At 37.0% G+C, this 22,860-nt stretch overlaps 2 protein-coding genes across 12 annotated transcripts in view; one reads left to right on the top strand and one right to left on the bottom strand.

The window, feature by feature from the left end:
* Positions 1–2,212, top strand: part of slc4a7 (solute carrier family 4 member 7) — a 52,074-nt gene extending 49,862 nt beyond the window's left edge. For 10 of the 11 annotated variants that reach the window (XM_056266276.1, XM_056266279.1, XM_056266277.1 and 7 more), the window contains one exon: positions 560–2,212. In XM_056266276.1, coding sequence (XP_056122251.1) covers positions 560–638 — 79 coding nt within the window. In that variant the 3' untranslated portion in view covers positions 639–2,212. The remainder of the gene's footprint in view (positions 1–559) is intronic. The other variant, XM_056266280.1, reaches the window with a different exon arrangement.
* A 2,063-nt stretch (positions 2,213–4,275) lies between these two features.
* On the bottom strand, positions 4,276–18,698 carry dpy19l1l (dpy-19-like 1, like (H. sapiens)). The gene is made up of 22 exons (XM_056266221.1): positions 18,343–18,698; positions 17,843–17,867; positions 17,676–17,763; positions 16,326–16,463; positions 16,112–16,232; positions 15,615–15,708; positions 15,384–15,441; positions 15,179–15,270; positions 14,791–14,890; positions 14,055–14,132; positions 13,884–13,970; positions 12,818–12,877; positions 12,651–12,731; positions 12,412–12,513; positions 12,264–12,335; positions 11,967–12,037; positions 8,499–8,523; positions 8,240–8,359; positions 7,910–8,084; positions 7,707–7,806; positions 7,464–7,589; positions 4,276–4,692 (listed from the first exon to the last, which is right to left on the bottom strand). Exons 1-22 carry the CDS (start codon positions 18,548–18,550, stop codon positions 4,521–4,523), a joined length of 2,193 nt encoding a protein of 730 aa, XP_056122196.1. The 5' UTR covers positions 18,551–18,698; the 3' UTR covers positions 4,276–4,520.
* Between the last annotated feature and the right edge of the window lie 4,162 nt (positions 18,699–22,860).

Here is a 22,860-nt window from a genome sequence, read left to right as displayed (position 1 = left end):
TGATTCGGTGCAAATACTTTGGTAATAATGGGTTTATAAATAATTTAAGCAATAATATATATTTTTTTGCTTCATTTGTAAAAAGAAAAACGTTTATATAGAAAAATATATATTTATGTATTTTATCAAAGTATATATTTATAAAAGTTATTAAGCCTTATTAGTTGTCAAGCCTTATTTTGATATTTTTTTATTTGATATTTCAGATTTTTAAATAAACAAAGAAACGTTATATTATATTTGTATTCAATTAATAATAATTTATTTCGACATATATACTCACTCACTCACTCACTCACTTTAGACTTTTATATGTTTCGATTAGACGCATTTGTTTTCATGTGACCAGGCCTTTATCTATTGTTTAAAAAGTATGCCTGTGAAGAGTTTTGTGTGCTGGATATGCTTTTGCACATATCTGATGTATGACATAATTTTTGTGCTTCATCTAATGTGATACTGTATGTTGCTAGTATGGTGGTGTGATAACATTTAGGAAAATTGTGCTAGGTGACTTTTATTGCAAATTTCCCCTTCATCTTTACTCTTTGTGTTACAGTGAAGAGAAGACGGCTAGCATTAAGATCGATGTGGAAGACGAGCAGGATAAATGTGAGGATGCAGAGACGTCGATATGAGAGAGCTCACTGTGGACCCTGCAGGGCCCTTCCCAGAATCCTCTAGTTTGTAACAGTGTTGCTCTGTTCTGTGAGCCCTACCAACCTGCCCAAGCCAAGCCAAAGTTAGACGTGCCCGATAGAGGGCTGAGAAATGAGTTCCAGGTATATTTATCTAAGTTTCTATTTTTAACCACACCAACAAGCCCTTTTTTATTTTGTACAATTTGTTTTTAATATGAATAAAGCACCAATTTTTTTTAGACATAGGGTATGTTATGAAGAACCCAGGCCTCTTAGGTTTCATATTTGATTTTGATTTTATTTTATTTTATTTTTCTCAAGATAGATATAAAGACAAAGTCTTTTAGAATTAGTTTTACACGCAGAAATCCTGTTTTTCATGGTACCACGGTTTTCAAGTCATCGCTTTAAGATGATTTTCTTTTCAGTACATTAAAATGCCGTTTGTTGCAGAGTGCTGCCTTTTAAAAGAAGCATAATTAATGCACATATGAGAAAATGTCTCATTGAGACCAAAGGTAGTGACATTCAGCTGCATGACTGACCTTCCAAACTGTTTTTGGAAGAAAAAAAAACGTGCTAAGCGAACACTTTAAAATGTCACATGAAGGACATAATCAACCTGAATGCAAAATAAATTATTATTATTGTACTTTAATTGTAAAAATGTCATTCCCAACGACGGTCTGACGGAATGCTTGATGATTTATGTACACATACTATATTAAAACGGAACAGTCGATAGCACAGAATGAGAATAAACTAAACAAACGATTACATTCATTCTTGCAGTCACTCTGAAAATGAATAGCCTGTCAGGACGATTAAAACTAGAGCGATGTAAATTGTTCTAGATTGTGTTATAGAGCTAAGCAATATAAGTTTTGCCCCCATTTTTTTCATGTTTACATAGTTTCTTTTTTAGTGTTATGAAATAGAATTTTGTATTGTTAGGACTTTTGATTTGTACAATGTGTTAATCAACTAATTTATTAACGGTCATTTAATGGTCAAGTATGCGGAGGCGACGGGGCAGAAGGATTGCTGCAGTGTTGTTGGCCTGTCATTTCTTTCCTCTTCTGTTAGCGCTGTTAATGTGCACTTTAGGTAGGCTTGCCATCACCACAACAACTTATTTCATCTAGAGCAGTCTCAGGAAACTTCTTTTTTGTACTCTTTCCCCACACTACTTCATCTACTCAGTGCTTCAAGATCACATGTCCTCCTTTTATGCTTTTTATTTGATGAAAAATGTCTTTGAATTTGAACACTGGACAAAAAAAGTGCAGCCTCTGCCCCCAACTCAATTTTTTTCCACGCTGAAAACATTTTTAAAAGCAACAGATATTGAAGACCCTTTTTTGCAATATTTATGATACTCCAACAGAGCAATTGCCATTTATTTGATGTTATGTATTCTTTCAAGTTGCTAAGTGTAGTTGATTTGAAATGAGTAGTTTACTTGCAGTAGTGAACTAGCTTACTGTCCTCATGCTTACACGGCACTTCATAAATCCCACAATGAAAATGAAATACCTCTGACTACTACATGTGAAGGCTCTCTATGATTTTTGTTTTGTTTTTTAATCAGTAGGTTGTACACTTTTACTCTTGCAGCAAGTTACTTGCTAAATTTGATCAGTTAATGTTGGAGTCTGTGGGTGGGAGTAATATTGAATACCTGGAAGATTGTTTTCTGTCATACACCATTAGTATCTTCCTGTATTAGCATCACAGTTGGACTCTGAACAAGTATTGCTGCCGTGGTGTTCTGAGCTTCTGTCTGCACAATGAACATGTACTATTTCAGAATTCTGCACGGTTCAGACAGATCCCGTGTGAACTGGCCAAATCAAGATTTAAGTAGGAGATACATTGCATTTGGACAATATACAAACAATGGGAGAGAGTTGTCTTTTGTAATGTTGAAGTTGTTTATTAAAGCAATAACGGTGTCTGTTGTCTTTTAATCTACCGTGTGTTCATCATTTTTCCGATATTTCCCTAAATAGTCTAAATGATACTCTTACATTATGTAACTTTTTAGATTAAATATAAAGTTATTCAAATGGGAGTGAAAAAAACTTTAATATTTCAAACTATCTATTTTATAATTTCATAAAACTATAATGATTTATGAGCTATTTCAGAGCTATCAGGACGGATGTCGCAGGAAATTGTATTCATACCTGTTTCGCCGGTTCGTTGGAGAAAAGTAGTTCCGGTGTTGTGCCGAATTTCGACCCCCGCCAAATTATTACCCCCCTAGCATTGGTAGGTTTAGGATTAGTTGTGGGGGAGGGGTTGGGATTAGGCAATAAGGTACTGACTTCAACGAGGGGGGTAATAATTTGGCAGGGGGTCGAAATTCGGGACAACACCGGCTCTGCACTGCAGGCATGAAGCCAAAAGTTTGTCACAACGAACGTGAAAAATGTTCCAAAACCCTCATGAATCTCCGGTTAATTATATATGTATAAACAAACACACACACACACACATATATAATGCTGTATGTATGTCCTGTATCCATGTTCACAGGTGCCTCGGCTCGAACCATTTTCATGTGTGCAGATTGGAGCAGAGCCGAAGCAAAACCCAAACAATAATCTTCCACAATAAACATGTAGTTTTATTTTCAGTTAAATACTGTAGCTTTAAATACCCCTTTTCATATAAGTTTAATAAAATGTAGGACTTTGTCAAATATATGTCTGCTCCTGATCGCAATTTACAAACAAAAATTTTTACAAACATGGCCTCACCATGTAAATAAACTGGCCACATTGTAATATTTACACAAACAACAAAGACCCAATGAAGGATTAAAATAACAAAACATTTAATTAGTGAAATACAAAATGTTTAGTACCTCACATTAAATTAAAAAAAAAAAAACACGAGAACATGAATTATTCACATGCACGTCAAATAAAATGTAAAGGACACTTGAATTACAAAAGAAAATATGCTACAAATTGATACCTTTAATAACTCCATGGCAGTGATTACAGTCCCTCAGCTTGATTTTAAAGTACTATTATTATCATTGACATCGGAAAAGACAACTGAGATAAAAAAAGAAAAGAAAACTGTTGCCATTTCCTAACAATTGCATTTCACTGGCAGACGGGAAAAGAGCACAACACTGGCAGAATTCTGAACACTGATAAACCTCAGTACAGAAAGAGAAAATGACACTGACATGATCCAAATGAAAAAACAGCTGAGCTTGACAACATTTTTAAACCATGAGATAAAATGACAATTTCAGCGGATAACTTCTCTAATACAAAACACTGACCGTGATTTTTACACACAAAACCTAAAAGTAACAAAAAGAGTAACAAGCATTTTATTTAGATGACAAATAAAACTGAGTTGGTAGACTTAAAAAAAATAAGATTATGGATTATCATAATCCTCCCTTAAACTATATATATTTTTTGTAAAATATATATGTAAATTTTAAAACTTTCCACAAAAAGGGTTTTACGAAACTTCACAGGTTTAAAATCCTAAAAGGAGTAAATAAAAAGTCAAATGATTTAGGTCAAGTGAAACAATATTCTGGACCATATGCAACCAGCAGCACGATGGATGGCAAAAACCACAGTCACCCAGACAAAATAAATACATTTCAACAAGCATGAGAGCAGAAGGTTAAAGGCAGATTCAATACTGATGGACTCTCGGCGGTGAATCACCTGATTCTCCACGGTTTAAACATTTCATACAGTTGATCAAAACAAAACGGACACCAAAGTGGCAGAAGCAGGTCTCAATAAAAACAGATCTGACTTTTACAAAAATAATCATTGCTGTGTATATACACACGTATCAAAGACACAAAACAGTAACGTTGAGGGAAATCTGCTGTTATCTCATATCTCTCACTGTTTTGGGAACTCGAAGGACTTTGTAAATGTTGTTGTGAAAGACGGTGGAGAAGTGAGGACGAGAATCCCTCGACATGAGAGTGCAAAGTGGCACTTTTCCTGCATTTTGGCTGTCCTCCACATCCCAGATCTCAGGCATGCTGCAGCCGGGTCTGGAGATGAAGAAAAAACTCGTGTGAGATACAAGAAATTATGGAAGCTTGATTCTGCCCGATATATTTAGGCTGAATATCGATATACGATATATATCCCAATATTTTTTCCGCAAAGTGAGAGCAAATGTTCAAAGCCAAATATGGACTTCACTGTATAAGTTATACATTGATTCTTATTAAAACTACTGTTAAAGTTCTCCATCAAGAGCAGTGAGTGATTTCCTCTGTTTTGTTGTTTTATTAACATTAAATGGATAGTTCTCCCAAAAATATTAATTGTCATCATTTACTCTCTCAAGTTGTTTTAAACCTGAATAAGTTTCTTTCCTCTGTTGAAGTTATTTGGAAGAATGTGGGTAACCAAACAGTTGATGTACCCCAGTGACTTATAGTATATTTTTTTCCTATGGGAGTCAATGGGGATCAGCAACTGTCTGGTTCCCCACATTCTTCAAAATATCTTATTTTGTGTTCAGCACAATAAATAAATTAATGTATGTTTGGAACAACATTACAGTGAGTAAATAATGACAGAATTATTTTTTTGGGGTGAACTATCCCTTTAAGGACAAGCGGCTGCATGTTTACTATTAGGACTACTGTCTCTTTAAGACACGCGCCAGGTCTAATACACACGCAGATTTCTCTCAATTTTCTCGGTTTGCTTTTAGTTTAGACATAACCAACTTTCTTTATGTAAACATTGTGTGTATTTGACAGTATTTGCGCAATAAGACTTGAAAGATGTGCATGTGCGTTTTTTATGTGCGTTTAGTGCATGTGCGCGTCGGGTGTATAGCGCTCAGAAAAGCAGATGTTAGAACAGCGTATCATCGAATGACATGTTTTACCGGCAAGGCTTTTAAAGCACATGCAAACAATGCACTTTTGTGACCTGCAGTCTCCCATTCCTCAGCGTTAACATTTGATTAAGTATTTATATAAGCGAGTATTTGTCGCATTGTACACTAGGCTGTTGAGACGGAAGCGCCAGAACTGATAGAATGAACAATACGACTTCTTCAAAAGCAGTCAGCAGCTGGAGCACGGCGCAAATTTGAACTATATCGATATATGCGATATGGTCTAATTCCATATCGCATTTAAAAATATATCGATATATCTTTTATATCGATATATCGCCCAGCCCTATTCTGCCATGAACAAAAAAAAAAAGGTAAAGATACATTTCCTCACAAATGCAAGTTTATATATCAAAATTTTGACAGAGAAACAAGTTGAGACTTCCGACTTCGTTTCAACGACTTCCGACTAAGTACTTCCGACTTAGTACTTCACTTCCGACCCGACTAAGTACTTCACTTCCGACCCGACAAAGTACTTCACTTCCGACCCGACAAAGTACTTCACTTCCGACCCGGCTAAGTACTTCACTTCCGACCCGACTAAGTACTTCACTTCCGACCCGACTAAGTACTTCACTTCCGACCCGACTAAGTACTTCACTTCCGACCCGACTAAGTACTTCCGACTAAGTACTTCCGACTAAGTACTTCCGACTAAGTACTAAGTACTTCCGACTAAGTACTTCCGACTAAGTACTTCCGACTAAGTACTTCCGACTAAGTACTTCCGGCTTCCCACTTCGTTTTTACGACTTCCCACTTCGTTTTTACGACTTCCCACTTCGTTTTTACGACTTCACACTTCGTTTTTAACGACTTCACACTTCGTTTTTACAACTTCACAATTTTTTTATTATTTTTTTATTATTCACTGTCGGAAATAAACGGAGGCCCACACATGACATGCGGACAAAAATGTATAATTTTCCACAACTTAATTGGTTCCCTCGTTTTAGTAAATTCTAGCCACTTTGCATTAATTTGTTCCCTCGTTTTGACTAAACTAAAACAAGGGAACAAATTACGACATGGCAATGATTTGTCTAAAACAAGGGAATGAATTAATAAAAGTAGAATGACTAAATTTGTGGCCACGATATATTAGGGCTGGGCAGTATATCGAGTTTGTACAATATATCGATATATTTTTCTTAAACAATATGGAATGAGGCAATACTGTTTATATCGATACAGTAGTTTGATACGAGCACATCTGGAAAAAAGCGGGGTGACGCAGTGTGAGCTGCTGCAATGAAAGTACATAATACGATGTGTTCTAAACATGAGCACAATAGAATAGTAGAGCAATAATTCTGACTAAAATATACATATTGCGAAAATATTTGTTGTTGGAGACAATAAATGTGCCATATGTGGAATTTTCAATCTACAAGTATATTTTTATGAAAGTGACCATTATAATGGGGTAATCAAATGCAGGCTAATATAATTAGTTTTGTGCTTTTGTTTTTGTTTTTATTTTCATTTTTAGTTTAGCCTTCAGTCAATTTAAAAACAAAAGCATTATTTTTGTTTTTAGATTGTAATGTTACAAAGTTAGAATGTAATGTGATTTTAACCACCTTTTAGCACATAATATATTGCATAGCTTACATTACATTCACTATATTTGTTTCCATATCCTTCAATATCAACATTGTATGTAGGATATCATTGGGCAGGATACAGATTTTCTTTATCCAAATAGAAAAACGTAGAAAGTACCGAGATATATATAGTATATCGCCAATTAACCAAACAATATACGGAGGTATGATTTTTTGGCCATATCGTCCAGCCATACTATATACATGTATATTTTTTCCCTTATGTGTGGGGCTCTGTAGAAACAAGCTTCCATAAGAAATGATCAAACTCAGTGGTAGTAATTCAAAGTATTACTTGGAGCGTCTGGTGCACCATGAGTCCTCCAAGATGAAATAGTCCACCTGCAGCTTTAATAAGTTTCGCTTTACTTCCTCAGCTGGCTTTCGGCTGTACATGGAGTACACCATCTTTGTTCTTTCTCTGAATAATGACAAGATGAAATCAAACACTTTACACAGACAGAACAATATCATAAGAATGTAATAATAGGACAAGTACTTAAATAGAGTGACAAAATGTATGTTAAATCATGTCTACCTTAATCCCGCATCTTCATAGTGTGGGTGATTTACTATGGCTCTGCCTGTGGACAGTTTCACACTTGCCATGGTGGGCATAGCACCAGCAAACACAGCATCTACAGGAATATTGCATGGATGCAGGAGTCAGAAATTGGTCATTAAATGAGTGGTTTCATTTTGCACAGTTAAACGTGAATCCAAAAGACAGGAGTTTCTCACTAGGGCTTGTGTTGTCCTTGATCCACTCCAGGAGCTCTTCTTGAGGGAAGTTACTGAATTCTCCTATGATGCCCCATTGATTCTGCAGGTTGGCGAATCCTTGAACTGCCATGATGGACAATATTCCCACGACTGTCATCTGAAGTTTAAACTTCTCTCCTACCCAGCCAAACAGCTGCAGATGAAGAGCCAAATAAACCAAAACATTAGTGAGTCCAACCGCATCTTAGATTTGAAAGCTTTTGCCCAAATCAGCTTTTTTGCATTCTGAATATTTTGGAGTGCGTTGGTGAAGAAAAGAAAGTTTCTAATTGAGCGTGGTCAGGTCACCTGTCTGGAGCAGATTAAACAGGACATGATGCACATATGAGGAGTGAGGAAGAGCTTCAGTCTCATGATGAGCACAGCCAGCACTGCAAACGCCACCAGCTGCAGACTGTGGTACACCAGCTAGAAAAACAATGGACAATCATGACAAAAGAAATACAGCCTCTGGATATCAACTAGTACTCCATGAGTCACTATATATTATTGCACATATTTTTTGTATATCATTTGGGTAATAAAAAAAATAAAAAAGCTATCTTACCACTCCTTTCGCCAACACCTGGGCCCTGCAAGAGAGAGAAGAAAAAATATTGAAGGGAAAAGTCCATTGTAAAACATGTTTGAAAGAAAAAAATTTTTACGGTGAGGTGACATTAACGACATTTATAATGTTACAAAAGATTTCTATTTAAAATAAATGCTGTTCTTTATAACTTACTATTCATCAAATAATCCTAATAAACTATCAAAGTTTCCACAAAAATATTGAGCAGCACAACTGTTTTCAACATGGTTAATAAAAATAAATGTTTGTTGAACATCAAATCAGTCTTATGTAATAATTCAGCTTTGCCATAACAAAAATAAATTATATCTTATGATAGAAAATAGTTGTTGTAGACTGCAATATTTCACAATATTACGGTTTTACTGTTTTGTTTTTATCAGATTAATGCAGCATTGGTGAGCATAAATAACTTTTTTTCAAAACATTTGTACCCCAACATTTGTATGTTTAAATTACTAGTGCAATGCCCGTGCAAAATCAGTTTTTGTGTTTTATTTTAAACAAATTAAACAGTGTAGCTGACTTAAGATTCAGTTAGATCACTACTTTCTCAAAAAGAATCGCTACTTTTTCATAGTTCTATACATAGTTTTAAAACTATATATAGTTACATTGTAATAAACGTATAATTACATTGTAATAAATGTATAAGACTAACAAATGTATAATTACATTTTTTACACTTCTTTTTTCAAAAAGAATCGCTACTTTTTCATATACAGTTTTTCATAGTTCTATACAGTTTTTCATAGTTCTATACATAGTTTTTAAACTATGTATAGTTACATTGTAATACAAGTATAATTACATTGTAATACACGTATAATTACATTGTAATAAACATATAATTACATTGTAATAAATGTAAAATAAGACTAATGTATAATTACATTTTTTACGCTACTTTCAAAAAGAATAATGTAACAAATGTATAATAATAATGTAACAAATGTATAATAACACTGTAATAAATGTATAATTACATTGTAATAAACGTATAATAACAATGTAATGTATAATTACATTGTAATAAACATATAACTACATTGTAATAAATGTAAATTCACACTAATAAATATATAATTACATTGTAATATACGTATAATTACATTGTAATAAATGTGTAATATATTTATTTTTTATATATTAATTATACATTTGTAAACAATGTATAATTACATTGTAATAAACGTATTTGAAACGTAACCTTGAAAAAAATCGCTACATTTCTCGAAAAAAATCGCTACTTTTTTAGTAGTAGTAGTAGTAGTAGGCCTCCTTCGGTCGTTTGTCGACCATGGGTATTGCGCCCTAAGAGTTCGTAGTGTTGCGACTAAAACAGCATCGTCGGTGGCTGGTGAGTCCAATGCGGGAATGACAGTCTCTGCTGCACAAAGTGCAGATGTAATTGGTCGTGGCTTGATGTCCGTGTGTGCGTGTCTTCCGACTAGTTCTTCTCTCCTCTGCTAGCTTCAAGGTCTTCTCCTCGCCTGTATTTAGCTGTTTCTTGAGCATACAGCGCCAGCTGCTGCGGTTAGCTGCAATGTCCTCCCAGATATCTGTATTGATGTCCAAGGCTTTCATGTCTCGCTTGCGGACATCTTTGTATCTCAACTGGGGGCGACCTTTGGGTCTTTTGCTGTATGCGAGTTCACCATAGAGGAAATCCTTGGGGATCCGGCCATCTTCCATACGGCGCATGTGGCCAAGCCAGCGCAGTCTGCGTTGTCTGAGCAGCGTGTACATGGTGGGGAGGCCGGCACGGGCGAGCACCTGGGCGTTGGGCACTTTGTCTTTCCAGCTGATACCAAGGATGCGGCGAAGACATCGCATGTGGTAGCTGTTCAGCTTTTGCTCTTGCTTGGCATATGTTGTCCAGGATTCACTCCCGTACAGGAGGGTGCTGACTATGCAGGCTTTGTACACTGCCATCTTGGTTTGGGTGGTCAGCTTGGGGTTTTCCCAGACGCGAGTGGTCAGTCGTCCTAGAGTTGTTGTAGCCTTGCCGATGCGTTTGTTGATTTCGGCATCTAAGGACAAGTTGTCGCTGATGGTGGAACCCAGGTAGGTGAACTGGTGGACCACTTCAAGTTCGTAATTGTCGATGGACTCGTAACCCCGAGTCCCAATGTGGCTTTCGAGCAGATCGTTCTACAGTGGACATGATCTTCTCCCTTCGCCAACTACAGGAGAAGTGTAGGGAACAGCAGAAGCCCTTTTACGTCGCCTTCATAGACCTGACCAAGGCTTTCGACCTAGTTAGCCGGGATGGGCTCTTCAACATCCTCCTGAAGATTGGATGCCCCCCGAAGCTTCATAGCATGATCAGATCTTTTCATGACGGTATGAGGGCAACCATCCAGTACGATGGCAGCATGTCTGAACCATTTGACATCAAAAGCGGCGTGAAGCAAGGTTGTGTCCTTGCCCCAACCCTCTTCGGAATCCTCTTCTCCCTTCTCCTAAAACATGCTTTTGGGAATTCAACCGAAGGGGTGTACATGCACACAAGATCAGACGGCAGACTCTACAACATCGCAAGACTCAGAGCAAAAACCAAGGTGCGTGAGATCATCATTAGAGACATGCTCTTTGCCGATGACGCAGCAGTCAGCTCTCACACTGAACAAGATCTACAGTGTCTGATGGACAGATTCTCCAGGGCCTGTAAAGACTTCGGTTTAACTATCAACCTGAAGAAGACGAATGTGCTGGGCCAAGATGTGGACACACCACCTATCATTACCGCTACTTTTTTACTTAATGTTTAGCTGACAGAAGGTTTATTTTTCTATTTTTAGAACCACAATTTTTAAACCACAACTCTCTCTAATGTCAGAATGTTTATTTTTAAACCACAACTTCAATGTGTGCTTCTTTTACAGATATATTTAACGATTTATTTTGCATTTCTAATCCAAACAACGTCAAACTCGGCACTGCACTTACTCGTGCCCGTAGCAAGACACTTGTCAAGTTTGAAATCCATCGGACTAACGGTTCGAGAGATATTTGATTAACAGACAGCCAGACACACAGACAGACAGATGTTCCTGTAATTTATAGATAGATTTTTATTCAGGATCTCTGTGTGGAGCTCACTGGCTGTTGTCAGACTCCGTGCGCATACAAAAATCTCACTGGATTATTACAATTAATTGCAAAAGGAAAGTTTGGAAATGTAAACTGATATTTCCTACTGACACACTACAGCAAAAGATATAAATAACTGGCGTAAGATACTAATGTGACTAAGACTTTTACACAGTAATATATGTATATACACACACACAGATAGAATAATATAATTTCTTTCCCCCTTTTCTATCATATTTCCCCCCATTTTTTCTGTTCACCATTTATGTCCAAACCAATCATGCCAATAAAGTACTGTAGAATGCATAGAATACTAGAATACAATACAAAACATCGAATACTTACTGCTCTGTTTCATCATCCTCTGACTTTTCTGCCTTCTCATTTTTGAGGAAATTAATAACATCCAGCACAGTCTGTCCTCAGGAAGCAAAATAAGGAAGCATATGCAGGGAGTATTAGTAACTAAATAACTTGGTTCCCCTCTATAAAAGGCTAAACTCTAAACTAACTGATAAACTCAAAAAACTGACAGAAAACTGTAAACTTAGAAGGATACTGGGGCAAACAGATAAAAGCAGGGGACACATAACAAAACTTAGGAGAGGGAAACCATCAATTATCTAAGAGAAATCAACTCACCCTTCCAGCAATAAAACCCACTATCAGCATGTTAACTGGAAGCAGCATGGTTTTGATGTACCGGATGAGAGTCTGAAAACACATGAAATGAGCTTGTGAAAAACAACTTGATTGCAAGAAAATAGATTGTTCTGATCACGTCGCCCACCTCTGCTTCAATGAAGTCAAACTCAGCTGCACACGTGTACATCATCGTGTCAAAGTCTTTGTAGCTTGTGAACTTGGATTTGATAAGGCTGCTGATGTGGGCCTGTAAAAAAAAAAAAAAAAAAAAGAAAGTCAAAAGCCCTGAGAACTGTTTAAAGAACCCCTCAGGCTAAAACTAACTGATGTTCACAGCAGGAGAAAACAGCATATGGTTCACAGCACTGCTCTCATTTGACTCACATCATCTGATGCCCCAAAGATCACAGAAAGCATGAATTTCAGGATGACAGTGGAGACCACCCATGCAAGACACTGCATGACCTAATAAAAACAACACAATTGTTTTTGGTAACTTTCATTGTTCACATTTTTATTGATGCATCAGCATACACTGGATGTGCTCTTACCCATGTGAAGATTCCCGGTTTGAACGTACCAATCAAACGGTCCCTCAGTGCAATAACCCCCTGAAACGAAAGAAGACCAACCAGTAAAGCTGATGTTTCTTCCATAGACTCTAAAAAAATATGGACGTAGTGTCCGTGAGGTTTCTGAAAAGCATTTTTGAAGTCTAAAGTGGGCATAGCCACCCGAAAAAAGCACAAAGATGGCAATACACCTATAAAAAAATAAAATTAAAAAATAAAATTAAAAAAATAGATCACCCCCCTCACAGTTGTCATGAAGGGCAAAATGATCTATATAGACCACTTTTTGCACCAGGCTGTAAACATGGGGGGGTGGGGGGTATATATGGGATAGACTCTCTTTTGCAGCCTCTCTCTAACGGCCAGTGGATGAATTGCAGTTTAAATCTCTTCTGTGTTGGTTTCAAGAGAGAGACAGGAAGGTTGCCGCTTGGTTTCTTCACAGGATGTTTGTGTTTGAGGTCATCGTGTTTGTGTTTGAGGACATTGGTTCTCACACATCAAATGAATGTGCTTGAGCTTCCGTTTACCACAAATGATGTGTGAGGTGATGAATGTTTATATGTGAATAAAAGCCTAAATTCAATCTGTTCATCATAGTAAGCGATTGCGTCTCTTCAGAAAATGTGGACTAAACCACTTTATATGGATTAGTTTTACAACCTCTTTATGAACTTTTTGAAGCATCAAAGTGGTAGTTGTGTAGCTGTCAATGGAGGGACAGAAATCGCTCCAATTTCATTAAAAAGATCTTTATTTGTGTTCCGAAGATGAACGAAAGTCTTGTGGGTTTGGATTGGAACGAAATGAGGGTGAGTAAATGACAGAATTTTCATTTTTGGGTGAAACTAACCCTTTAATCATGGATATTTATTCAGTCAGGCTATGGCACTATTTGCCAAGCATGTTCTCTGGAAGACAACATTCATATCAGCAATCATTTCACAATCATATCAGCTGCTGGTGTCCTTAGAAACCATCTATCCAGAGCAAGTAGCAAATGGATGAGAATACAGTAATGAGACCTCACACCTGTCCAACTCACCCAGATAGAAACCAGTGAAGAGGCGTAGAAGGACGTCAGCAGCATCGAGTTCCCGAACATTAGCAGAAAACAGACGGCCAAGGAGATCTGTGAGGAGTCAGTTCATCAGTGAATCACAAAGACAACATGAGCAATATTGTGGCTCCATCAATCAAGTCTAGATTACTTTACCATGTGTGTCACTAAGATGGACTGCATTTTCGTCGGACTCAGATATCCCAGGATATATGAGGCAAAAAGGGATGCAACCTGTGAAACACAAAAACATCCTTGTCATAGCATCCTTTGCTATCTTGCTGCAAAACAATTTTCTCATAAAGGTTTCAATTTAAAACGCGATATTCCTGAGGCATGCAATCATGTGACTCATCTACAGTCAGTTTGCTTCAGGCAAAAATACAAATTAGTCTGACTCTGGAAGTGAACTGTATACATTTCTTTTAGGAAACATACATTCCCCGTTCAAAAAGTTGGGATAAAGAAGGTATTTCTTTTGAAAGAAAGAAATTAATACTTTTATTCAGCAAGAATTCATTAAATTGATCAAATGTAAAAACATTTATAATGTTGCTAAAAAGCTTTGCCATCAGAGGAACAAATTACATTTTAAAACATTTAAATAGAAAATAGTTCGCAATATTGGTGTTTTTACTATGTTTGATCAAACTAAAAACATTTTTTTTTTTAAAAACCTTTAAAAAGGTAGTGTACTGTATGTCTATTATATCAGGAACACTTTATTAAAAGTCAGATGTAATCGTGTTCAATTTCAGCGGGACATTCAAGGATGAAAGGTTGCAGAAACTAAATGTTACATTTGGCTGCTTGCCTGTACAAATATCAACATTAAGACACTAAGCATTTAGTTTGGCATTCTTACGATCTAGTCATTTCTTCAATCACTTACCTGGGTAAGTAAGACAAATTGAGCAAACTGCCACGGCAGCATGAAGAAAACATTGGAGATTCCCAGAGCCATCATTGTATGCTTGCTTGGGTTCCTTGTCCTTCCAAAAATCCAATAAGAATAGATCTTAATTGTATAGAATAATTAAAATCTGTACTTATAATGATAAATCAAGTACATATCAACACAAACGCAGTATTAAATTACATGAGATTTAAGTAAAAGTAGATGGGTTAGAGGAAAAACACACAAAGATTGCTTAAATGTCTTAGGTGACTATATAAAATCGAAAAGATCTTAAGCCATCTCAAAGTACAAATATAAAGAGTGAACGTGAGCATGAAAGTTTTAATATGAAGTAGGAATACATAGGAAGAAAGCAAGTTACCGGAGGATGCATGTGAGCAGAAGCATCTGCAGAACCAGGAAGGGGTAAGAGAAGCTCTCTCTCAGAGGTGGCGTCCACATGACCCGAGTGCTCTGGGATTCAAGGGTTCAAAACAGAGATGAGAGCTCTAAATACTAGGAGACTGTACATTGTGAAATAAAACACTATCCACACATGCTTAAGAAAACACAAACATCAGCTTTACCTCTCCATGGTTAAAGAAGAAACACAGAACCGTAACAGTGCCACCCAGTCGACTGCCACTATAAGAACAGCCAAAATAGAAAGTGCATATTTTGATTTAGTTTTTGAAACTACACAGTTCGGATCAACCATTTGGAATCATAACTGAACTTCTTAAAGATCCACTTTCTTCTGTATAGATTGAAGGACCTCTGACTGAGGTGTTTAACCTGGGTCATCTAGGCTCCATTACCTTAGATATGTTCCATAAATAAAGAACAGACTCATCATCGCCCCATTTAACAGGAACACAAAGGTGACATAGAAGTATGCAGGGTCTCCCAGACCTGTGGAAAAGCCACTCAAGTAAGTAAAATATCTGCAAAATGAAGAACACAGTCAGTCACAGTCAATAAAATGGCACCTTACGCCTTCACTTTTTCATGCACATCAAAAAACACTAAATAAAACTTTAAAATAAACATCTTTGTGATGAGTGTGTTACCAGAAGTAAAAGTTGCAAAAAATTAGCAAATGCAAAAATAGACTTAAGACATTTCTAAAGCGTGCATTTTAATTGTAACTACAATCAAGGAAACTTTTCAAGGACAGTAAGACAAATTAGAAGGTGATTGTAATATTAAATAAAGTTATCCCATTTCATGATGTTATTTACAATGTACTCTACTTCAAAAGCTCAAATACTTAACAACAAGTAGATGTTTGGGTCAAACAAGGCTTCTCAAATACCTTCACAACTCTCCACTGGATCCATACCCTCTCCTCTGTTGATGGTCCAACACATCTTGGTAGGGAACCCAAAGAAATCCATTGTGCTGGTGAATGCTCTGTACCAGCTGGCCAAGACCACCTGCAGTACAAGAGAAAGTTCATTTCAAAGCTCAAGCAAAAACTGTGGCATGAAGACATTTCATTGACATTCAGAAGATGGCATTCATCTTACCTCAGGGTACAAGTTGAACCTCTTTAGAGTGTTTATCACCAGAGGGTATTCAGTGAGCCGGTCATTCATGATCATGTAAAGACCATCCATGAAGGAAGTAGCCTCAATGATGGTCTTGAAATATGAGTAATACAGTCCCTATAAAGGTGAAAAGTGTAAGGTATACACACACACAGACACTGAGGTTGAACAATGAAACTGAAACACTGGCCAATATAGCGTTGGGGGTTTCATGCCTATATATGCGAAGCCTGGTGGCCAACCTTTACTGATATTACACATTGGTCCATGTCTCTGTGGCTCAACTGTGACTGGGACAGCAAGTCTTTGTGGTGTATCGAGAGCTATGGTTTCCAGGGTAACGTCAGCATGCCTCCATGAAGGACCACATCCAACAGGAGTAACTACTGTTGACGCAAGAGGAAGCTGTCTGAAAGAGATGTCCAGGTACTAACCCAGATTGTATCCAAAAAACATAAAACCACAGCTGCCCAGCTCACTGCAGAATTAAACGCGCAACTCGACTCTCCTGTTTCTACGAAAACGGTTTGTCTGTAGCTCCAACTGAGTCAATATTCATGGTCGGGCTGCTATAGCCAAACATTTGATCACTCGTGCGTGCCAATGCCAATGTCAGGTTCAATGGTGTCACCAGTGCAAATCTTGGGCTATGGACAATGTAAAACATGTATTGTTCTATGATGAGTCCACCTTCACCGTCTTTCCAACATCCATGGGAGTAATGGTGTGGAGAAGCCCCAAATAGGCTTAACACCCGGACTATTGCTGCCCAGATTAAAGCACGGCGGTGGATCAGTGTGTGGTGCTTTGGGCTGCAATATCATGGCATTCTCTCCTGAGCTTAACAGGCACGTCACTGCCAAGGACAACTGAACCATTCTAGAGGACTGTGTGCACCTAACGGTTCAAATATTGTACCCTGAAGGGGGTGCCGGGCATCAGCATAATAATGCACCAATACACACAGCAAGACTTGTGACAGAATGGTTTGATAAACATGATAGTGAAGTTTTAATGCCACAGTCATCAGATCTAAATATTTGAGCTACTTTGGGGTATTTTGGAGGAGCAAGTCAGAAAACGTTTTCCTCCACCAGCATCACAGTGGCCTGGCCGCTGTTCTGGAAGAAGAATGGCTCAAAATCCCTCTGACCACTGTACAAATTTTTTATTTGTCATTTCCAAGATGAATTGATGCTGTAACCCTTGCCCATACTAATAAATTATTGTGGTCTGCCAGGTGTTTCAGATTCATTGTCAAACCACTGTATATAAAACATACATACATACATGAACACACATATGTGAATTCAACAAATAAGTAATAACCATCTCCGTTCGAAAAGCCATCTCCTTTTCCAAGGACGACATGTGTGAAAAGTGTCTGTCATTTTCAAATAGATGTGAGAGATGATACCTGAGAAAAACAGGGCAATTTATTTATTTAGTCTTAAGAGGAACATTATTATCAGTTTTAAAAGTCTAAAGTTACTTACCAGTGTAAAAATGCCGCAATAACAGCTGTGGAAAGAAATATATCAGGTTAGGCGACTTTGCCCAGGTCAGAGAGACAGCTACGTGGCCACATTCATTGGAGGACTCTTATCTTAACCAACCAAACTCTAGTCTCTAGTAGATGACGTATAAAAATGGCCTAGTTTAATACAGATTATTATCAATTATTTGAATTAATTAACATCGGTATTAAAACTCTGGGTGGTTGTCATGAACAAATCTCAGGAATTGTCAGTAAGTTACATGTGTGGTCATCATTGGCTAACTGAAGTGAAATTAAATGTGATTGGTTGCCAAGTACAGTTAACATGTGGACATTCACAAATAACCCAGATTTTAAACTGGTAATTTATTGTTGTTTAAGAATAAAAGCTCAATATAACTTTGTTGTTTAACAGCCGAGCTGCTTGATCCTGAGAACATGCTAGATGCTAATCTGAATAACCGTTAGCTACCTAGCGGCTAAGAAACAAAGCCTTACCGAGAACCAGCACAGTTATGCCTCTTGCAAAAGCAGATGGGCTCAACCCCAATTTGTTTCTAATGAACCCAGCAAAAAGTCCGTTTTTACTCTGGTAAGCAGAGCCTTTCCCATCTTTCACACGCCTGCTTTTCCCCGAGACGGACTGACTCCTGTCCTTCTCGCTGCTCTGGTCCTTGGCATTTGGTTTTCTCGTTTTAGCTACCATGTTTTCATACTTCTGTCCGTAATAGAGGTACAACAGGAGCGTAGATACGCGATAAAATCAGTTGTTTCACTCTTCCAAACGCCTCACATCTGTGTCTCTGAACAGTTTGAGAGCTCTGGGACTTCAGTGATCTGTTGAATGAAGCGGGCATCGCCCCCGTCTGGAAGCAGCGCTCATCTGTCAGCGTCACTTACCATGGCAACGCGATTAAATAACCTGTGGGTAGCCATGATGATGGTAAAGAACCTCGGCAACCAGCGTAAAACCAATCGGTAACTAATAACCATCACGATGAAGCATTTAAATAAAATGCATATACTGGTATATAACATAGCCTTTAAATTACATGTAGCCGAGCGGTTTTCATTCTTGTGCAAGAGACCTCAATCATAAAATTTAAAAGGCACAGGCAGACATATTTTTTCGTGTATTAAGACCCCATTTGTTGGCTACTGTGTATAAATATGTGTTAAAGTATTTGGAAAATATTTAGTTTCTATTACGTTGCATTACTCATACTGTGCCGTCATATTTATTATTAATTGATTTAATTGATTGATCTATTTATAGCCTACGTCTTTTCATTCATTCGTTCATTTATTAATTTAATTTAATTCGTGTGGAAAAACCCTGGCACAAGGAATCATAAGGAATCTAACGTTCATTCATTAGAGTTCATTGACACTTCCACTTACAAATCTTTTAGTATTTTTGAATATATATATATTTCGGAAATATTCTTGTTAATTAATTGACTTCAGCAGTCTGTTGCCAAATTATAGGCCTAATATCATTCGAGGAGACAGATGGGCTATAATAAATAATCAGAATAAAATTAAAACTGATTAGATAGATTAGAAATTTGATTAGAAGATAGAGAGATAGATAGAGAGAGATAGATAGATAGATTCCTGTTTTTGAATTTCTAAAAAGAACCGGCTCATAAGAGTCATTTGTTCTTGAATCGGAATACACTGCTCTGATGAAATCAACCGCTTGATGTCGCTGTGATACAGCAAATCGATCCAGAGGCACCAAAAATGATGGGACAATTAAAACCCCTCACATTTCAAATGTATGAATGCTGTTGCATTGCATAACCAAACATTTATTTAGAAGAAAATAACACAAGTCATTTTACAAAAATAAATTGGGATTTGAATAATCAAACAACAGATATATGTTAAAGGCCTATAGACTATAGGCTTAAGCCTTGCATGTGAAACAGGGCAGTAGAGTCTTCAGGCATTCATTTATAGTTTGGCTGCAGTTATTGCATTTGTAAAAATGGCTTAGAATAGTAGGTATGTAGGCTGTGTTTAGTTCTAAATGTGTAGAGTCATTTGTTTACATTGGTTTAATATTTTATTTAGGCTAGCAATAAAAGTCATCCATTTTTAAGTGTGGCTTATGTCCTAACACTTTTTGTGAAACATTTATGTGAGTTCACACTCACAGTGTAACCTTTTGATGGTACCACAAAAAGTTGAATAACAGTTCTTGAAGTGGGCAAGGAGCTGATGGAACTAAAGCAACAGGAATCGGTTTAGTTTGGAACATGCTGAGAATTATGGCTGGACTCCTTTTTGATGGTGACATCACAAAGGTTTCTCTTCCTTTTGACTTAGGCCTTGGGATCAGAAAAAGCTTACTTTCACTGGAAAACATGCATGAGAACCTAATGGATACAGTGACTTATACAGTTTGTCTGGTTCCCAGAAAGAAATAACGTTGTTTTAATTCCTTGTAATAAATGATTATATTTTTTATAAATTAATATATTGTAATAAATGATTATATTGAACATATTATTAATGATTAGGGAAACATAAAGATGCCCCCCTTAAGAACAATGTGCATCTACTTTTAAATTTGTAACATATTTAGATACAAGTTTAGCATGTGCTAGATGATGATGCATCAGTCAATGTGTTATTATAGAAAATAAATAGAAACATTTGCTAGTTTAGAGTATAAAACAAAATGTAAAATTATTCAAAGAGGTACATTTTTACAGAATGTATAAATGACTTTTGATATAATTTTTTATTGTTATGTATATATTTTTAAAGTGACATTAATAAACAATACTAAATCAACTATTCTATTTAAATGTTCATTTTGACAATTTAGTTGGATAAATGAATAACCAATGATAGACAAAGCAGAATCACAGTAAAAGAGATTCATCTGAAAGTTAAAAATTATTCTGTGACTTATAGGCATATACATATTTAAATATTTAATTTCCAATATTTTAATTGAAGAAATGTCATAATAGCATCACTATGAATGCAAATTTAATTTCACTCAACAAACCTATAGATTTTAATGAATGCGAATGTCTGAAATGTACATATAATTCATGGAAATACTGAATAATAACCCCATTAATTTTAAATTAAATAATATTAAATAAAAATAATAACAACAACACAATTAACAACATGCCACTCTGGGCCTTCTGAGACAATTCTGGGGGGATCATCTTACCCCAAGGGTCTAATTTTATATTTCTTCTTCAAAATTAGAAACTATAACTTTTACTCCACAAATACACAACAAATAGACACAAAAAAATTAGAATCAACATAATAGAGACACAAGATTAGATCAATTAACCTCAAAACTGTTTCGCCTGACTAAATCTCACAAAAGTTGATATTCGTATATATGTATATTATTAATAACAAATTATTATTTTAACAATTATTCATAATAAATTATTTCCTGTTGACAGTCAATGCAAACAGCAATTTTTAATTATTTATCTTATATTTTTTATTACAAATTCTTGGCTTGAGTTGTTTACCTGGTTTAAATGCTTTAGCTTTTTATCTCACATAAGCTAGATGACGACGATGATGATGATGATTAGTTTGAGCCTAGTCTAATCCCATAATAATGCATGAGCTGGTACAAGACAGTCCTGCAACATCCATCATCTAGAAACGGTGTCCATACAATGCCGGTCTCAGGTGCCAAGCGATGAATTGTTTTCTGCCGTTGTTCTGATCTCACCATGACCTTTCATGGCCTCTGAGTGAATCACTGGTGCTAGACATAACCTAAATACAATAACGAGACTCGGTGCCCATCTTGAAAGTTATGGTTAGGGGTGCCACTGAAAATGTCTGTGGTGTTAGCACAGCTTGTGGCCACACTGAGGGAATTTGTTTTTTCAGCAAACATAGCTGAGATCTGGCCCGTTCGGAGGGTGAGGGCGTAGGTTCTGCTGTTAGCTGATGACACCTCCTGTCCAGGCGCTCGGCTTGCCAGGACACTTGGCCCATCATGAAAGCCAACAAGCAGATGCAGCTGCGTCATCATTTAACGCATGTTGGGTGGGAGGATGTCTATTCAAATTTTTTTGTCCTGTTTGAGTTATGCACTAACATTCTGCATTTGTTGCCCTGAAGAGGTGATAACACCACATTTGAGTTCAATCCGATCGTAAAATGTAGTATTATCAAAAGGACATTCAAGCCACCCACTGACCACATGTATGAACGGCCTGGCTGGCTGAAGTGTGAATCAGGGATCATTGTTTATGTAAAGGGTTTTCTGTGCCCTCAATGTTCCCCAAAACTCAAATATCTCACAGATGGGCTAAAGGCGTGCCAGTATAATCATGGGACAGTGAACATTGGCATTGAGCTCTTTTTCTCTCTCCCTCAATCTCTCTCGCTGCACTAAGTTTCTAAGTATGCGAGTGTCAAAACAGTTTAATGCATGAGTTCAATCAAATTCGAGTAATAAAAACTAAATAACACCAATTCAATTTTGTGAATTATATAGTCCTGGCCACTTTATTAGGCACACCTTGCTAGTACCAGTTTAGACCCCCTTTTGCCTTCAGAACTGCCTTAATTCTTTATGACAAATTCAACGAGGTGCTGGAAACATTTCTCAGAGATTTTGGTCCACATGGTCATGATAGCATCACACAGTTGCTGCAGATTTTTCGGCTGCACATCCACGATGCGAATCTCCTGTTCCACCACATCCCAAAGCTGCTCCATTAGATTGAGATCTGGTGACTGTGGAGGCCATTTTAGTTTAGAGAACTCATTGTCATGTTCAAGAAACCAGTTTGATATGATTTAAGCTTTGTGACATGGCGTGTTATCCTGCTGGAAGTAGTCATCAGAAGACGGGTCCACTGTGGTCATAAAGCGATGCATCGTTTAAACACCACAGCCTACCTGAGTATTGTTGCTGACCATCAGCAACAATACTCAGGTAGGCTGTGGTGTTTAAACGATGCTCAGTTGGTACAAGAGGTCCAACGTGTGGCAAGAAAGTATCCC

This window comes from Rhinichthys klamathensis, unplaced genomic scaffold (assembly GCF_029890125.1).
Source record: "Rhinichthys klamathensis goyatoka isolate OS25496 unplaced genomic scaffold, OSU_Roscu_1.1 h1tg000246l_1, whole genome shotgun sequence".
Taxonomy (NCBI): domain Eukaryota; kingdom Metazoa; phylum Chordata; class Actinopteri; order Cypriniformes; family Leuciscidae; genus Rhinichthys; species Rhinichthys klamathensis.
This window is presented reverse-complemented; position numbering and strand designations above follow the sequence as displayed.